The sequence below is a fragment of the Mobula birostris genome, chromosome 5 (genome assembly GCF_030028105.1).
Source record: "Mobula birostris isolate sMobBir1 chromosome 5, sMobBir1.hap1, whole genome shotgun sequence".
NCBI lineage: Eukaryota > Metazoa > Chordata > Chondrichthyes > Myliobatiformes > Myliobatidae > Mobula > Mobula birostris.
The window spans coordinates 26,515,775-26,533,752 of NC_092374.1; the positions used below are offsets into that span (position 1 = coordinate 26,515,775).

The following is a 17,978-nucleotide window of genomic DNA, read 5'->3' on the forward strand; positions in this document are numbered from 1 at the left end:
TAGCTGTATATATGTGCCTAAGCCTTTGGCACAGTACTGTGCTCACATACATTTACCAATAATAGATTATGAAGACACGTAGCCCTCTTTTATAGATTATGAAGACATGTTGTCCTCTTTTATTGTCATTTAGTAATGCATGCATTAAGAAATGATACAATATTTCCTCCAGTGTGATATCACAAAACACAGGACAGACCAAGACTGAAAAAACTGACAAAACCACATAATTATAACATATAGTTACAACAGTGCAACAATACCATAACTTGATGAAATCCATGGGCACAGTAAAAGTTCAAAGTCTCTCAAATGTCCCACATCTCACGCAGACGAGAGGTGGAAGAAAAACTCTCCTTGCCATGCTGACAACAGTCCGACTCTGAGTCATCCGAAAACTTCGAGCTCTGATCAGCTCTCTGACACCGAGTACTGAGCGCCATCTCTGTCCGAATGATTCAACCTCAACCTCGGTCGCCAACAGCAGGTAAAGCCGGGGATTTTGAGGCCTATCCTCCGAAAGATTCCCGACCACGCAGTAACGACAGCAGCGAACGAGCATTTCAGAAATTTCTCCAGCTGTTCTTCTGTGCTTTCACGTCCATTCTCCATCAAATCAGAATTGTCCACAGCCTCTATTTAACAGATACAATATCATTTTTCACCGGAGGGCTGCGGAGTACTTGATTTTCATGACAGATCTTTGCATGCAACTTATATGATACAAGCTTTTACTTAACTGACATCTCTAACTTTGAAAACACTTTACAACGTATCTCTGAAGTAAATGGGATGTAGATAAAACACATCTGCTTCCCCAATTTTATTTCTTACTTGAAAACCCTTTAAACCCTCTAAAAACAGATTTGTTGTAACACTCTCTACCTATTTTTACTCCTTTGGAATGTTCCTCAGAAGAATATTTATTAGTAGTTCACAATGTTAAAGGCACTATATAAATGCAAGTTTTGTATAGGAGAAGAGGGAGGAGATGCTGGAGGGCTTGATTGAAGAGGAAGATTTTAAGGAGCCCTTTAAATGAGGATGAAAATCAAAATTTTGGGAAAAGAGAGCTGTAATGACCGATCGTGATGATGAAGCAGTGTTTGTGCAGTGCTACCATTTACAACTGAACCAAACATACGTAGATTTTAACAGGAGAAAGTAACAGCAGCCTCCTGTACCTCAACACATGCACACCTGTGCCTGAAGTTACTGGAACTGCATATTTACCTAAAAGTCTAATTTCCTAGGCTTGCAGACAAGTGATTTTGGACTGATTTATTCGCTACTATTATTATTATAATGGCAAAGCAATTTTAGGGTTGTGGACTAATTGCACAAGAAATTGAAGTAAAAGTTAATTGGAATACATACCAACATATGTCCTTTAGAAATGAATACACTTGGTTAAATTGCAACCTGGTTTCACCCTGAAGCAGATGTTGTGCAATCTTGTGTCTCAGCTTGCATCATTTTCTATTGTTCATTTTTAATTCCCTGTCCTAAATGTAGCATTTGTTTGCATTAGTGTATCAAAGTAAAGAAAACTGCAGTTGAGAATTGCTTAACTTTGCTAATTTTTATTTTGATTCTTTTGTTGTCCGTTACTTTTAATTTCCAGCAGCAAATGACCCCCCCCCCATTTTGTGTGGTGTACATATGCTAATGTACCAATTGCATGAAGGTTAAAACTGCTTCCTCGTAGTTATCTGCTGTGCTGCGGTCTTTCATGTATAAATTGCTGTACTGTATGCTTTAACTTTCATTGTGTGTGTTGTTAACTTGATATAGACAATGTCTGTTGGGACTTGTGCGTAACACCTACTTTTAAAAGAAGCTCCCATCAAGGTGAAAGTGAATCTAAAATAAAAATAGATAAGGAAAGCTGCCCATGTGATTTCCCACTCCCAATCCAGTCAGAGGTGAATATAAATTGGTATAAGCACACCATTAAGTAAGCTGCCAAATCAATCAGTGCAAATTAATTCAGTCAGTTTGTAAGTGATAGAACTATACTGATTACGAACAATTGAAGCTGTTTTCATCCCTGGATTTCACTTGGGTTTGTTAGAGTCAGTTCAGGTAGGAATGACCTTTACCCAAAATCATATCCTCTTCTGTATTTATTTATCTGTCCATCTATCTACCTATTTATTTATTAACACACTTTGTCTTCTTTTGCACATTAGTTGTTTATCAGTCTTTGTGGTACCCACAGAGCGCAGCGGTTATCGCAACGCTATTACACCCCGGGGTGTTCCAGAGCTCAGAGTTCACTTCTGGCGAGGCCTGTAAGGGGTCTGTACGTCTTCCCCATGAACCATGTGTGTTTCCTCCGGGTGCTCTGGTTTCCTCCCACAGTCCAAAGACCTACCAGTTAGTAGGTTGAATGGTTACTTACCTTCTGGTTGGGTCTGTGTTAAGTAGGTGGGTTGCTGAGCAGTGCGGCTCATTGGGCTGGAAGGGCTTGTTCTGCACTTTATCACAAAATAAATAAATTTAATTGATTTTATCTCCTATTCTCCCTGCCTGACTTTAAGCATAAAGAAAATGTTGCTTGAGTTACTTATCCTTGGGATATTTAGGGAGGGAACACTGGGGAAATCAGGAATTTTGCTAAAGTACAGAGAAACCCTCTGCTTTGTAAGCTCTGGGTTTTTGTGAATATATTTGTGAAGCTGTCACGATTGATCACTGTCACAGAGGGACACCTCAAGAGCCGAGATATTTATCAGATTTTACCACTGTCCAGCAAGCCTTCTGATTACAACTGCACAATAATTTTTAAGCAAATTTATTTTGATGGCCTTGCAAGCTCAGTGATGTGGATAACAGCTCCACAGTCCCCAGCCACTGCAATGGCATTCTTCTTGTAATAGTTTATGGGTAATGACAGGATCTTTGGAACAGAGGTTGGTCAGGGATTATTGTCAGTGACACCAACCTGCATATCATTTCTGTTTTTTCCTTTTATCTTCTTGTGATACAAAGGAGGCCATGCGGCCCATCACTTTGCAGGAAACTGGAGAAATCCTACCGATCCCAGTTGCCTCCTGCCAATCTGATCACTTTCCTCCCCCACTTGCACAAGGGATAACGGACCTTACCAATTTATCTTCCTAACGGGATGTGGGAGGAAATTAGAGCACCCAGAGGAAACCCACATGGTCACAAGGAGATATGAAAGCATCACACAGCAGGGTTGGTAACTGAACCTTGGTCACTGGAGTTGTGATACATCTGCACTACCTGCTGTACCACTGTTTCTGCATTGTGAAGAATGCTCAGATTTGAAACAGGCCATTAGGGCCAGTAGATCCTTACCAGCCTCCTCCCACCATTCTTCATTTCTCCTTACTGTTCATGCATCTTTTTATTGTCTCTAGTGATAGTGAGTTCCACATTACCCCACTCTCTAACAAACTAACAACCAGAACATTTACTTCAAAAAGGAGGTAGTTCAGTCTACGAAAATCAAACAACTGCAGTTGCTGTAAATCTGAAATAAAACCAATAATTGGATCACCCAGTGGAAAGAGAAGCAGTCAACATTTCAAGTCAGGGACCCTTCAGTTCATTGTGTCTATTCTAGTCAAAATGGCGCATCACAAACCACAATCCAGCATTCAGATTACAGCCTCTTCAAGTGCACATTCAAGTAGTTTTAAGTAGTTTCAAGTAGTTTCTGGCTCTAAAACCCTTGCAGGACATTTTATATTTTCCGTAGTATGGGAAGCATCTTTGCAATATTAATCCTGCCCAGCCCTACTCAGATCTTCACCTCAAGCTTTTGATGAAAATACTGGGCTCCCTTATCCACTTTCCTTCCAGCCCAAATCCGCGACCCTTCTCAGCCCAGAAGCTCAGGTTGTTTATTTCCCTCCATCGACACTGCCTGACTTGCTGAGTTCCTCCCACATTTTACATGTGTTAACTTGTAAAGATTTCCAGAGTACAGAATTTTAAAGCTCAAAAACTAGGTATTCTGTCACAGTGGTTTCCCTCATTAATTTCAGCTTATTTAAATTGAAAGATGCCATAAACCCATGTTCTGGCAGACAGCACTAAATTGTTAAATATAAAGAGAGAAGCTGAAGCAGACCGTATAGAAATAGTGGAAAACAAAACTGCTGTGTGCACGGCAGACCGCCGAGTGGACGGCAACTGCTGTCACATCCAATTCAGAGCCTGGCACCAGGTTTTGAGCTTCTTCCCACCACGAAGTCCCAGTGTGAGCAATTCTCAGCAAGCACCTCCCCTAAGAAAGGGCTCCATTGAATCTCTCAGCACTGTGGGAGAAAGGCAGTGCAAAAAGAACTGCCTTAACCACTTCAATGGAATCACACAAACCTAAGGAAAGAGAGGTAAACGTTCTCTCCACAATGGCGTTATTTTTCTCAGTTCACTGAGAAAGGGAGCGTGTCTCAGTGCAGATGATGAGTCATTCTGGTCCTGTGGGTGTCATGGATGTGTACCTGTATCCTACAGAATAACCTCACAAATTGTTCATCTCACCAAGTGTTGTTCATCTTTATCAATGAAACCTATTCAATTTGAGCAGTTAAGATTAAAATAGTGTGCCAAACTAAAGCAGGTGTATTATGGGCAGAAGACTTTCAAATAATTACCCCGAGTGCCTTTCCCACCAATCTTATTCCGCAAGCACTCGAAGTCTGTTGCATGAGTATTTTCCTTTATCTCAGTGCAGGAGATGCGTTATAGATTAGAGTCAGAGAGTCATACAGCACAGAAACAGGACCTTCAAGCCACCATGATCCTGCCAACCACCATATATATATCGCCCCATTTACCCACGAAAGGCAAGTTGTTGTTGACTATCTCAGTCTGTCGATTCATATCTTTTATTTGAACTCTCCCCATCTTCTTGGAATGAGTGTTTTATTTGGTGCCACCTACATTTCCCCCATGGCCATCTTAAGTTCAACACTTGTTTACCCAGTGCACCGCAGCATGCCTGTGCTGTTGATCGTCCTGCTGTAGATCTTGGCGTCCTGTCAGATGCTACATTTATTGTAGTGCCTCACGTTTTCCAAGCACCTTCCTCTTGACTTTCTCTTTATCCCCTTTCAGGCATTTCCTTTTCAAGACGGGAACAGGGACTACACCATTGTTCAGCACTGCCTCGCCTGGTTACACCATGGCTTCGAGTGCTGTCTATTCGCCGCCGCCGCGCCCACTGCCAAGGAACACTCTTTCTAGAAGTGCTTTTAAGTTCAAGAAATCATCCAAGTACTGCAGCTGGAAGTGCACAGCCCTTTGTGCGGTTGGAGTATCGGTTATTCTGGCGGTACTGCTCTCTTATTTCATAGGTAAGTGTTAAAATCATAATTTCAGCTATGGCTTTCTTTAGTTTCTGGTGGATGTGCACATCATTTCTCAATAGTTTGTTGTTACTGTAAAGATAGAGTAGAAATTGTTTCCAAAAGGTTTGACAGTAGCAATTTGGTGGGATGCCTTTGCCCACTTGTGGAAGGCTGATCTCCTCTGCTGGTGGTTCATATTGGTTGTGAGGGGTCCCTTGTGAATGTAGTTGGTTTTGATGTTTTGCACTTACCAAGTTGATTTTGATGTTTTGCACTCACCAAGTTGATGAACATCTGTCAGTTCAGGTAGAGACAGGAGGGAAGCATTGTTTTGAAACAAAATTGGTCCCATCAGTATATTTTAATATCAGAGTCTGAAATGAATCAAGTTGTCATGGATTTGAAGCATTACATCAAAATAAACTCTGGCTTCAGTACAAATCACAAAGCAAATAGAAACTAAATAAATCATGATGAGATCAAAATATATTTATTATTGCTGTGGTGTACAGTTTCAAAGAAAAATACGAGGGGTGATTGATAAGTTTGTGGCCTAAGGTAGAAGGAGTCAATTTTAGAAAACCTAGCACATTTATTTTTCCTACATTTACACACACAGTCCAGCGGTCATGAAGCATACGGATCCCTTCTGTGTAGAAGTCAGCGTCTTGGACCTCCAGAAGTGGTCCACAGCAGGGGTGATTGATCAGTTCGTGGCCTGAGGTAGAAGGAGATGAGTTATTAACTTCAAACTTTCTGCATTTTCACTCAAAGAGTTGAACTGCACGTGCATGTAATGAGAGCTGTATAACTCATCGCCTTCTACCTAAGGCCACATACTTATCAATCACTCCTGCTGTGGACCACCTGGAGGTCCAAGACGTTCTCGTTACATACACGTGCAGTTCAACTCTTTGAGTGATAATGCAGAATGTTTGAAGTTAATAACTCATTTCCTTCTACATTAGGCCATGAACTTATCAATCACCCCTGCTGTGGACCACTTCTACAAAGAAGGGATCCGTATGCTCCATGACCGTTGGACTAAGTGTGTACATGTAGGAGGGGACTATGTTGAAAAATAAATGTGCTAGATTTTCTAAAATTGACTCCTTCTACCTTAGGCCACGGACTTATCAATCACCACTCGTACAATTCGGAATGAAAATGATGGATATCGTGTTGTATTGATCATCCTGTCAAATTGTCTGTGCATAAAAGATTCTATAATGTACTTTTTGTGACAATGTTATAATATTTATAATTCAGAGTAAAATAGCAACACTTGATGTCATTGCCCTTGACTGGTGGCGATAAGAATTAATTAGGGATTTTATCCTTAATTGCTGGTTATGGACTCATACTGAACAATGTTCGCAGAAAGAATGGAGCTGTTTTAACTAATGCTTCTTCATCTTCTTCTTCTGCCCTTCGCCTTTGCTGGGGCAAAGGCTGCTAAGAGCAGCTCGCCAGAGTCCTCTCTCCTGAATCAGTCTTTTAATTTGTCCCCAGGTGTAGCTCATCATCTAAAATCCTTTCTCTCCCATGAATGAGGTCTTTGGAGTTTTTGTTGGTGTTTCTGTAGCGCTGGGTTTTTACAGGTTGCCAGTACAATACCCAACCCTCCTCCCTTTGCAGCCGGACTTGGGATCGTCCATTAGTTTTAGCTAATGCTCTCAGGGTGATAGATTCTTGATTGGTCAGGGCATGAGGGAATATGGGGAGAAGGCAGGAGATTGCAGCTAAGAGGAAAGTTGGATCAACCGTGATGAAATAGTGGAGCACACTCGATGGGCCAAATGGCCAAATTCTGCTCCTATATCTTTTGGTCTTATGGATGAATTCACAATCTCTGATTGCAAATTCCCAGATTTAATTGAAACACAAACTCTTGTTAACAGGGAAAATAGCCCCAGAAACCCATAACTGAAACTGAAATATAATAACGTGAAGAAGATAAATAGAAAGAAAAATATTTTTCCCATTCTTGAAGCACTGACCTGCTCACCAGTGAAATGAGAGCCTTTCGAAGTTATTACCAAGCTATTTTGCTGATGTTTATGAAGCCAGAATTTGATCCAAAGAGTAATATAAAAAGTTAATGAAAGAACAATGTATGGATTTTCATAGATGTAGGAGCAGAAAAATATCTTTAAAGCAGGGGTTCCCAACTGGAGTCCATGGACCCCTTGGTTGATGGTAGGGGTCCATAGCATAAAAAAGGTTGGGGACCCCTGCTTTAAAGTAAAAAGCAAATAAGCATAACTGATCAGCAAGCTTGCCCTTATAGGCTAGGTGTTTGTGGGTTAATGTTGCCTTAGATGGGGGAAAAATTCTTCAAAGCGACATCAGATGATATAATAGTTCTGTGTCACATAAGGCCATGATTTTACATTTCTGATTCTCGCAGCATTAGCATCATTCATGCCTGTGTCGGTATTTTCAGAGATTTGATGTAACTGAGTTTGAGTACTTGTTCAACTTTTAGTTTTGGGTACTCCCTAACTCATGCTCCAGGAGTGAAGCAAGCACAGCTTTCTGTTGATTGATGTGCTCTCTCCTAATTCCTGTTCACAACTCGCCATGGAACTCTCATCCAAAGCAGCATTTATGCAAACATGTATCATCATCAGCATCCTACCATTTTAGCAAGAGTCCCACAACCTCTGGGTGCCTCCCTTCCCCAATTACTTTCCCTTAGCCTGCTTTGATCCCAAATGCCAATTTGTGATATCCATAGTGTAGAGGAAAAGATTAGCTTTAAGCAGGACATAATACTGGGGTGGGGGGATGAAGGGAGTGAGTGTAGACCAAAACTTGTCTTTTCTCCATGAAGCAACTGCACTCAATTGTAGAGGGCAGTTTGTGTCTGGAAAAGTATGAAGTGGGGATTCAACTGTGGTGCCTTCACATCACCAGATATTTTCACTGCAGATTTACAAGGTACTTTGTTGATGCAATTTGGGGTGTAGAATAATGAGATACAACACAGCCCAATAGACTCCAGAGCTTTCAATATTGAATAGTCAGGAGTGAAAATAATTTGCAGAGAAAGGACCAGGTATGGAACCAAATGAAATGTGCTAGGAATTGAAAGAACAAGAAGGGCTGAATGGCCTTTCATACCCAATAATTGTGAGACTGTTTCAGATTGAGCACGTGGGATCTGCAGTAACCTGGTAGATTGGATTCAGAATTGGCTTGGCATAGAAGACAAAGGGTAGTGGTGGAGGGGAGTTATTCTTAAAGGAGGTCTGTGACCAATGATTTTCCACAGGGCTCAGTGCTGGGCCTCTGTTGTGTTCGATATCTACAGAAATTATTTGGAAGAAAATGTTGATAAGTTTGTCAAGAACACAAAATTTGGCAGAATTGTGGAGAGTGAGCAAGATTGTCCAAGGATAAAGCTGGATATAGACCGGTTGGAAATACTGGCAAAGAAATAGCAGATGGAGTTTCGTCCAGTTTGGGAGACTGCAGCTTAGGAGGTTAAATGTAAGTGTAAGTGTACAGGAAATGGCCAGATTAAGAGCTTTGATGTACAGAGGGGATCTTGGGGTACAAGTCCATAGTTCCTTGAAAGTAGAAAAGGAGGTTAAAAAAGACCCCAAGTGCCTTCATAATTTGGGACACTGAGTATATAAGTCAGAAAATTACTGTATTTGGCAGCTGCAGAAAGCTTTGATTTGCTATATTTGCAGCTTTATCTTTTTTATTTTCAAATACAGCGCGGAACAGGCCCAACCCAGCAACCCACCTATTTAACCCTAGTCTAATTGCAGGACAATTTACAATGACAAATTAGTCAATATGTCTTTGGAGGATATGGGAGCAGCCAGAGGAAAACCACACTTATCATGGAGTAAAAGCTCCTTACAAATGGCGTTGGAATTGAACTCTGAACCATGACACCCCGAGCTGTGAAAGCATCATGCTCATCACTGTAGTACCAAGGCGCCTGCCTAACCTGGTCACCACATAGCAGAAAGGTTGTGGAGAGGCTGAAAAGGTTATTCAACAGGTTGCTGGCCTGGAATTGAGAGTGTTAGCTATATGGAGAGCTTGGGGAAGCATGGACTACCACAGAGGCTATGGGATAGCTTAATAGAACTATATACAATCATGAAAGACATAGATAAGGCAGATAGTCATTGTCTTTTTTTCCATATTAGAAATATCAGGTACTAGAGGGCATAACTCTAAAGAGAGAGGAGGAAAAATTTAAAAGAGATATAAGAGATTACTTTTGTTTACACTGAGAATGGTAGATGCCTGAACACAGTGGTGGAAGCAGATAGATTAAGAGACATTTGGACAGGCACGTGAACAGGCAAGGAATGAAGGGATCTACACCGTGTGCAGTTTCAATTGGCATCATGGTCATCACACGGGCCAAAGGGCCTGTTATTGCCCCGTTCTGTGTTTCCACTGAGTTCAGCTGAGAAAATTCCCAGCCCACATGGTCTGCCCTCATTTTCAGTCTTTCAGTGTAAAAGTGCTTGCACACACTGACAAGTGAGCACAGTATATCATCGTTTGTCAAAATTTGAGCTGGATTTTACCTCTGGGATGATAGCACTCAACAGCGTGTCAGTGATCTATGTTGCTTTGGAATTTTACCAGGAGATCGGTATGTTTTTCAAGCCTCAGGTTCTCAATAGATATTTACAGATAACTGGAACAGTTTAAATTCTTTATTCATTAGAGGTTCAGTGTGCTGTCTCATGTGGTTGTGCGATCTAAGCATTCTTAGTAACTTTTTGGACTTGTTCTTCAATGAACCACCATGTTTTCTCCCTGAAGAGATCCAAGTATTGAATGACCCTTTCCTTCTACAGTAGCTGCAGCTGCACATCAATATCAATATCACAGTTAGATTTCTTTTGCTTTACTCCAGTGAATTTTAAATCCTTTATCTCGAGCTTATACATTACCAATACTGATCATTCTTTTTGCAACTAAAGACAAAGCAACAGGAAATTTTATTTTCCACATGCAGAGTAAGGTCCTATAATAAGATTTGAACATACATTCTTCTGAGCCACTTATTAATTCTGTACAGGAAGATAACGTGGGAAAATCCCGGACAGAATTATGTTATTTTACACAGGATAGAGACGTAGCTTACAATGCAACAGCATATTGTCCAATCTGCACAGCCTTTAAACTGAGGAAGCAATTAAGATCCAACCACATAGAAGCATTGCCTCTGTCAAGTATTCCAGATTTCCTTCTCTGAAATATGTCTGTGAACCAGATGAGTTTTTGTGGTTATTACTAGATTTGTTTAATTACTTGAACTTAAATTCCCCAGCTGTTGTGGTGGGGTTTGAACTTGCATATCTCTCAGGATCAGTGGCTAGACATCAAGAAGCTCGTCCCAATTTGTTTCCATACCTTCCTCTACTTGGTTAGTTTGTTCAAAGTGATTGAAAGATGCTGAAATTTGCACTATTTGTTTTACAGCTGTAACATTTTGTTTTGGGTCATTATTAGAGCACAGCATTTTAAGCTCTGCTTTATTTTCTTGAGAGACGGCAGACAAGGCCTTGGCTCAACGTTTCATTAAAAGGCAACATCCTTGACAGTCCTCGAGCGGGGTCACCCAAAGATGTTTGGGTCTGACAAGTAGGGCAGGCAGTGTGTAATCTGACTCACCAGCTACGATCTATCCCCCAAGAGTTTTCTGTTGATGAGGACGATCACTCCCTCAGTAGTGCACTGGAGTTCAAGCCTGGAAAATGTACTCGAGACTCTGGAGTGGGATTTGAACCAATGATCTTCTCACTGAACATCTGCCTGAAGCCACCTTGATCCCTTCCTATCCCACATCTAGACTTTAAGTATGTCACTGTTACCTGGAGGCTGTTCAACATCTAATCACAATGGACCAAGCTTCATATTGCCCCCAAGTCATCAGGAAAACATTGCCCTTATCAACAGAAAACCCTTGGGGGAATAGGTCTTAGCTGGTGGGTTAGACTACACACTGCCCACAACAACCTCAGATCCAAACACCTTTGAGTGACCCCGCTCGATGCTCATGAAGCAACATGCACAGGAAGCTGTCAAAACTGCCCAGTGCATCACTGGCACCAGCCTACCTGCTATCAAGGACATAGAGTATGTACAAAAAGACGCTGGAGAAAAGACGAGCAATATCATAAAGGATCTGACCCACTCTGCTCCTGGAGTGTCTGCCCCACTCCCATCAGGGAGGAGGCTACGTAGCATCCACGCCAGGACCAGCAGACGCCAAAACAGTTGCTTTCCCCAAGCAGTAAGGCTGATCAACACCTCCACTCAATAACCCATCCCACCAGCACTAATTTTATAATTTCCTGTCAGGCTCCTTATGTACAGTCAGTCTTCTGCCTAGCTTCACTTTATTTACATTCATTCAATCATTGTATATAAGTTGTCTTTTTTATTTATATTTACAGTGGATTCTCGTTAATGGAGAAACATCAGGATCAGTCCATTTTGGCCCAATTAAGCGGGTGCCCAAATTAGCTGAAGTTTCATGGAAATAGTTAAAAAGATGTTAAAAAAAAGACAAACTACCATTGAACTGAGTAACAGATTATATATTTAAATGAAATACAGAACAAGTTAGAACACTACTAATGCTACTAGAGTACTATAAAACTGCATATTAGCTTCTAATAGTTATCGATGGAGGAATTCATCTGACTCATTCTTTTGATTGACTGAAAAGGAACAGAATCCGTTCAGAAACCTAGTGTAGGTAATGAACAGCCTTAATGCAATGCTATTGATGATTGTATCTTCCAAACCTTCATTTTCATTGTAACATTCATGATGATGTTGATACCTTCAAATTCTTCGTAGTTCCTCACTTGTTGAAGTAATGAAGTCATTTTCACTCCTGGCAGTTTATGACACCTCTAAGCCTGAATGCTCGAAATCACAGTGAGCAACTCAGTTCTGAATAGTTGTACTGCTTGTTTCTTGCCAAATTTCAGTGACAAAAGTCACTGCTTCTTAACATAAACATACTCAACTGACGTTATTTAAAAACTGTTTGCTCGCTTATTAATCTCCTCCACAATTAAGCAGCATAGTGTCCCAATTAAATGAAGGGAATCCCAGCTCTTTTCCTGAATAGTTTTTGTATTTTAAGAGTTGCCCTAAATAAGTGGTTGTCCTGATTAACCAATGGCCCAATTAACCAGAACCCACCGTATTATTTTTTTACTAATGTGTTTATCTTTTTGAATGTTTTATGCTGCATTTTATTCTCCTTTACACTTGTGTACTGGAAATTACATTAAACAATCTTGAATCTTGAATGCACAAATGCTGGTGGTACTCAACAAGTCAGGAGGCATCTTTGGAGGGCAATAAACATTCAAAGTTTTGGGCCAAAACCATTCATTAGGACTGGAAAGGAAGGGGGCAGAACCTAGAATGAGAAGGTGGGGAGAATGAAAGGAGTACAAGCTGACAGGTGATAGGTGGAACCAGATGAAGGGGGAAGTGGGTGGGTGGGGAACGGGGGGCCTAAAGTAAGAAGCTGGATGGTGATAGGTGGAAGAGGTAAGGGGTTGAATAAGAAGTAATCTGATAGGAGAGGAGAATAGAGAACGGGAGAAAAGGAAGGAGGAGGGGCACTGGAGTAAGGTAACAGGCAGATGAGGAGAAGAGAAGGGTTGAGAGAGGAACCAGAATGAGGAATGGGAAAAGAGAGAAGAAGTAGGGGGCGATATTACCAGACATTAGAGAAATCAGTGTTCATGCTGTCTGATTGTAGGCTAGTCAGATGGGTTTAGTACTCCAACCTGAGAGTAGCCTCAGAGGAGGCCATGGATAGACATGTCAGAATGGGATTGGGAAATTGAATTAAAGTGGGTGGCCGCTGGTAAACCCTTCCTTTGGCGGTGTGCGGACTAAAGATGTTTGATGAAGTGGCACCCTAATCTGCATTGGTTCTCAGGAGACGATGCCGAGAGCATCGTACCCTCATGGAACCTGGATGGAGTGGGTGCTCAGAACAAAGCAATACATTCTGATTTTATGCTCATAATAGCTAATAGCAGAGGACATCCGATTAAGGTGAGTGGAGAAAAGGTTAGTGGAGATGTCAGATGTAGAGTTTTTACACAGAGAGTGGTAAATGCCTGGAAGGCACTGCCAGAATTGCTAAGAGAGGCTGATAAGGTTTGGGACATTTAAGAGACTTTTAGGTAGGCACATGGATAAAAGAAAATGGAAAGCTATGGGCTGTGTAGGAGGGAAGGGTTAGATTAATCACAGAGTCAGTGAAAAGGTCAGCACAGCATTGTAGGTCAAAGGGCCTGTCCTGTGCTGTACTGTTCTATGTTCTTTCTTCTAATTGCAAGCTTGGCAGCAGAGCATGGGGTGCGATTTACAGTTTTACCAGTAATTATGCACCATAATTGACAATCTACACTCCATTATCTCCGCTGCAGTGGGCTTGGCTGGTCAGCTGATAATAAAACATGGTCATTTTTCTCTCCAAATGGAAGTGTTCACTTTAATGCTCTGCTGAGCACAACCTGCAGTTGTCTCAGATCTCTAGAGCCTCATCTTCTGGAATTTTTGTCATGTTTGACATTTGCAAAATAGCTCGGCATTAGCATAAGAACATCATTTCGTTGTCCAGGAACATGACCCAGCTGAACTTTCTTCTAACAAGTAAACATCAGACATCTAACCAATTATTATTTCTAAAGAGTCTCTGTCACACGTCGGCCCTATTTGCATTTTGAAAATGTTGCCTTACCGTGTCTTCTTTGACATCTTCCGCTGCATTGGCATCTGCGTTTCTGATTATGCTACGTGGCAAAACAAATCGCCCTGCATTTATAGAAATTAGATCTTATTATGTATGTGTTTTATGTACCTCATGAAGTCATACAGCATAGAAACGGATCTTTCAGCCTCTCAAGCCACCCAATTAAAACATCCCTGAAGAAGATGGCAGAGTTTGCCATTGAAGCAACGATTATAATCGATACCTGGAAGCCCAAGAGGAGTTTATTTGTAACTCTACCCTATTTCCATTTTTTTCTTCCCACATTTACCTGTTGGTGTGGAACTGTGCCACCCAGCAATCCCCCCACCCCCCGCCCAGTTTGATCCTAGCCTAATTGCAGGAACAGTTTGCAATGACCAATTGACCTCTTTGGACTGTGGGTGGAAACCCACGCTGTCACGTGGAGAACACATGAAGTCCTTGCAGACAACGGCAGGAATTGAAGCTGGGGCGCTGGTGCTGTGAAGCGTTGTGCTAAACTCTACGCTACTGCGCTGGCCACAAAGAGTGGATGCTCCCTATAGTGGGGAAGACCAGGAATAAAGGGCACAGCCTCAGAATACAAGGACGTCCATTTAGAGCAGAGGTGAGGAGGAATTTCTTTAGCTAAAGGGTGTTGAATCTGTGGAATTCTTTGCCAAAGACGGCTGTGGGGGCCAAGTCACTGGATATATTTAAAGTGGAAGTTGATATGTTCTTGATTAGTAAGAGTGTGAAAGGTCATAGGTAAAAGGCAGGAGAATAAGGTTGAGAGGGATAATAAGTCAATCATGATAGTATGGTGGAACAGACTTGATGGGCTGAATGGCCTAATCTGTTCCTATGTCTATGGTCTTAGTTAATCAACTCCCTCTGCACCACCCGCCCCAGGTTCTACCCCTCTCTTTCGCAGTAGGGGCAGTTTACAGCACCCAGTTCCATGCACAACTTTGGGTCATGGGATGGTGGGGTATGGGGTCATAGGGAGAACCTGTAAACTCCTCACAGACAGCAACTGCGATCAGAATTGAATGTTCCTTGAGCAGTGAAGCCACAGCTCAGCTAAGTGTGCTACTGTGCTGCCCTGTCAAGTTAACCCAGTGTAGATTGCTCAAGCAGTCACTTCTGGGTGAAGTGGCTCCTGCTAGGAAATTGGAATCGGCATGTAATCTTCATGCCTAGGATCAGACGTGTTCATAATTACATCACAGATTCCACAAGGTCGTTCTCTATACGTACTGGAATAAATTTGAGCTTGTATATCCAAACGGTGACTGTCATGGAACAATTTCAATTCAACAAGTGACGCGTTGTATTTATGGAGACAAGTCTTCAACCAGAACACAAAGTATGTTTCTCTTTACAGAGAAGTTGTTTGATTTGCTCCATGCTTTCAGATTTTATTTCAGCACTCCAACATCTGTAGTCGTTCTTGAAAGAAATGTACTTTACTTTATGTTTTGCTGCTTTTTCCCATTATTTAAAGGTAAGTTCTACTGCCATGAGGAATTTGGAATGGGTAGCTTCCGAGCTGACTGAAAGGTCTGCTTCAACTAAAGGTGAATGATGCCTCCAGCACTCTGCTACTGCAGTGCGCCCCAAGTTGTGCCTCAGTGGTGACACCACAGGCTAACAGTGCAGGGACAGTCAGTAATTTGGGGGCAGGAGGCAAAGACATGCCATTTGCAAAGATCCTGCTCCCAGAGATCCCACATCCGACCTGGACATTATTGTTGAGCAATTTAATCTCATCTTCAGGCTTTCCAAGGGGTATACCAAATGTATCCAGAAAGCGTTCAGCAATACTTATATTCCTGGATTTCAATTCAGGTGGGGTTTGCCTTGGTGCTCAAATTGCTTGCTGCAGGATCTTTTCTACTGACAACAGCAGATGTCTTACTATCTGCAGGCATCAGGGAAAAAAAAAGCCCTGCAAGCTACATCTAAAAGAAATACATTCATTTTCTTCAGTTTCAAAGAGAACTTTATTGCTATTACATGCGGTCTTTGTACTCATTTGAGAGTTCCTACTAATGACCTAAAACATTTGTCAAATGAAAGGGTCTCCACTCTTCAAATAGGCTGTTGGTTGTGGATGGTCAGAAGATTTTTAAGACATGGAATGCCATTCATCTTCAGGAAAATTGGGAGGAAGGAATGGAAGAGCCAGGAAGAAATGGAGGGCTACGCAAGAGGGAAGCGCAAGATTCATCTTGGAGTAGGTTAAAAGGCCCGCACAACATTGTGGGCTGAAAGAGCTGTACTGTGCTGTACTGTTCTATGTTCAATATTCTATGCACTAAAACTGAACTGCCATACATTTCCACGTTCAGCAGGATTGCTTCTAGGACACAAGAGCTACCGTGGCTCCTGACTATAGTCTGGAGCCTAATCTCAGCTGCTATAGGCTGCCATAATTAGAGCCGCACAAGCTGCCACAGTTACTATGGAAAACATCACTGCTCTTCTGAAGATTGTTTGCATGGTGCCTGAATCAAGCAAGCTGGTTTGCTGATCCTTGGATGAACACTGGAATCACCAAAGCACAGAAGATCATATGATAGTCGGATTAGATCCTGTGGACTGAAGAACCAGTTTCCATTCTGACGTATTCTTTGACTCAAGTTTTCACTCATTTCAAATGCTCTGAAAGGAAACTGTTGCACTCAAACCTCTGTGGTCTGACTTCAGTCAAGCATTTTTTAAAGCGGCAACTACGACGTAGTTTGTTAAAGCCTCTCTCCACCTGTGTACCAGCTTTATGATCAAAATCAGGGGATCCCAATCTGGGATCTATGGATCTCTTGCTTAATGGTATTAGTCCACAGTACAAAAAAGGTTGGGAACCCCTGATCTCCACAATCGTCTCTCTGCTCTCCAGGGTGCCAGAGCCTTTTGCTGTTCCATTGTTTGGTCAATTTAAACGCCGGCCCAGACCAAAAAGACAGAGCTTCAGGATCCAAGGCAAGAGTCTATTTTGCCCACTCTCTGCAAAGGTCACTCCTCTCTCCATGGCACTGAGGCTATGAAGACTGCGTGGCTGCCATGCTCCGTGCTTGCTAATATGATGAACTGATAAGTGAGGCTTTAGGCCTACTCCGGGCTGCGGATCTGAGGACACAATTTGGATCGAAATGTTGTTATTCACTTTTTTTCCTTTCTCTTGTACATCAGCGATTGGTCTTTTTATTTCTCTAATTTGGCTCTTTCAGGTTTCTGGCTTTGTGGCTACCTGTAAGCAAACACATCTCAAGGTTGTATAATTTATACATTCTTTGATAATAAATGTACTTTGTATCTTGAATCTAAATTTTTGACTTCTGTTCAAAGTTGCTAGCTAACAGGTAACACACCCCCAATTACCTGGGGGTGCAACTGGATGACAGACCTGAGTGGAGCACCAACACAGAGGCTGTGTACAAGAAGGGGCAGAGTTGCCTCTATTCCTGAGGAGACTAAGGTCCTCTGGAATATGTAGACCTCTCCTTCACGTGTTCTACCAGTCTGTTGTCGCCAGTACAATCTTCTACGCGGTGGTGTGCAAGGGCAATGGCATTAACAAGGGTGATGCCAATAGGCTCAATAAAATGATCAGAAAGGCTGGCTCTCTTAAAGGAGTCACATTGGAGGCTGTGGTAGAACCCTATGGAAAATCCTGGCAATTCTGAAAAATGTTTCTGATCCTCTGCATGCCGAGTTGGCTGAACAGAGGAGCACTTTTAGTAGTAGAATAAGACAACTGTGCTACTATATGAGGTCATTCTTCCCTTCGGCCATTAGGCTTTATGATGAGTCAACCTATAGCTGGGGAAGTGATGGTCCCCTCCTGATAGACTGAGGTAACTTATTTTTTATTCTTTCTTACTTTTCTT

General features: G+C 41.9%; 1 protein-coding gene across 11 annotated transcripts in view; it reads left to right on the top strand.

Annotated features, from left to right (window-relative positions):
* The window catches only part of LOC140197572 (teneurin-3-like), a 2,811,066-nt gene that overhangs the window by 2,566,857 nt on the left and 226,231 nt on the right, over nt 1-17,978 (top strand). For all 11 annotated transcript variants that reach the window (XM_072257693.1, XM_072257692.1, XM_072257694.1 and 8 more), the window contains one exon: nt 5,095-5,333. In XM_072257693.1, coding sequence (XP_072113794.1) covers nt 5,095-5,333 — 239 coding nt within the window. The remainder of the gene's footprint in view (nt 1-5,094; nt 5,334-17,978) is intronic.